Source organism: Mus caroli, chromosome 12 (genome assembly GCF_900094665.2).
Source record: "Mus caroli chromosome 12, CAROLI_EIJ_v1.1, whole genome shotgun sequence".
NCBI classification, from domain to species: domain Eukaryota; kingdom Metazoa; phylum Chordata; class Mammalia; order Rodentia; family Muridae; genus Mus; species Mus caroli.
The window spans coordinates 64,632,074-64,633,277 of NC_034581.1; the positions used below are offsets into that span (position 1 = coordinate 64,632,074).

Here is a 1,204-nt window from a genome sequence, read left to right on the forward strand (position 1 = left end):
ACTTCTAATCAAAGAATCAAAATTTATAACCTCTGATATCCTTTCTTAAATGTTACATAGAAGCCCAATAGTGTAAGAAAACCACAATACTTTTTGGGGGTGGGGGGTAGGGGGTGGGGTGGGGTTCTCTCTGTAGCCCTGGCTGGCCTCTAGCTCAGAGGGCTGCCTGCCTCTGGTGTATATTATCATCCCCATCTGGGTCCTATCCCCACCCCCATCCCCTCTACCCCACCAGTGCTGGGATTAAAGGTGTGCTGCCACCACCTAATCCATACTGACTACGCATGGTACTTAAGTCAAGCTGGTTAGAGACCCCAAAGATACTCGTGCCGTGTGCTCACTTACTTCACAGGGGCTCGGGCATAAACCTGAAGCCAGTCAGGAATTTCTGCAGTATGGTAGGGATTTGCAGGGACCAGGAGAGACTGATTTCTTTCAGTTTGCTGTGGCTGATACGTGATGGGTGGAGGCTGATCATACCGAGGTACACTGAGAACAAAGAGTTGACATTTATTAAAACAGAAGCCCTTTACCTAGGCCAGTAATGATGATGACCATACAGCTTAGCTGGACCGGGTGATGGTCATCAGGACCATGCTGTATACACCACAGGAGATGAAGCAGATCATTCAGATCCAAGCCCAGACAGAAGGCATCAACATCAGCGAGGAGGCACTGAGCCACCTTGGGGAGATTGGCACCAAGGCCACTCCGACGTATTCAGTGCAGCTGCTGACCCCAGCCAACCTGCTGGCAAAGACCAACTGGAGGGACAAGCACTGAGAAGGAGCACATGGAAGAGAGCAGCGAGCTCTTCTATGACACCAAGTCCTCTGCCAAGATTCTGGCTGACCAGCAGGACAAGTTCATGAAGTAATGTTGGGTTTGGAGGTGCACAGGGTCTCGTCTCAAGCATGCTTTGCAGTGTTACAATTTTCTTTATCAAACCTCTACGGTTGTTTGGAAGGAACCCTTCCCTACTTAGCTTGATTTCTAATAAAAAAAAGAATCTTCTATGTGCTTTCTGGCCAAACTGACCATCTTTCACTTTAACAGAACTTTCCATGCTAAAGTTCTAGATTTTTTTTGTTTTAAACTAGACTGTATTTATTTTTACTTCTAATCAAAGAATCAAAATTTATAACCTCTGATATCCTTTCTTAAATGTTACATAGAAGCCCAATAGTGTAAGAAAACCACAATA

General features: G+C 45.8%; 1 protein-coding gene and 1 pseudogene across 1 annotated transcript in view; one reads left to right on the top strand and one right to left on the bottom strand.

Moving 5' to 3' along the window:
• Sav1 (salvador family WW domain containing protein 1) overlaps window positions 1-1,204 on the bottom strand; it is a 22,251-nt gene that overhangs the window by 3,841 nt on the left and 17,206 nt on the right. The window contains exon 4 of the mRNA XM_021178706.2: window positions 346-489. Within this exon, the coding sequence (XP_021034365.1) occupies window positions 346-489 (144 nt within the window). The remainder of the gene's footprint in view (window positions 1-345; window positions 490-1,204) is intronic.
• Window positions 794-1,204, top strand: part of LOC110307264 — a 3,020-nt pseudogene continuing 2,609 nt past the window's right edge.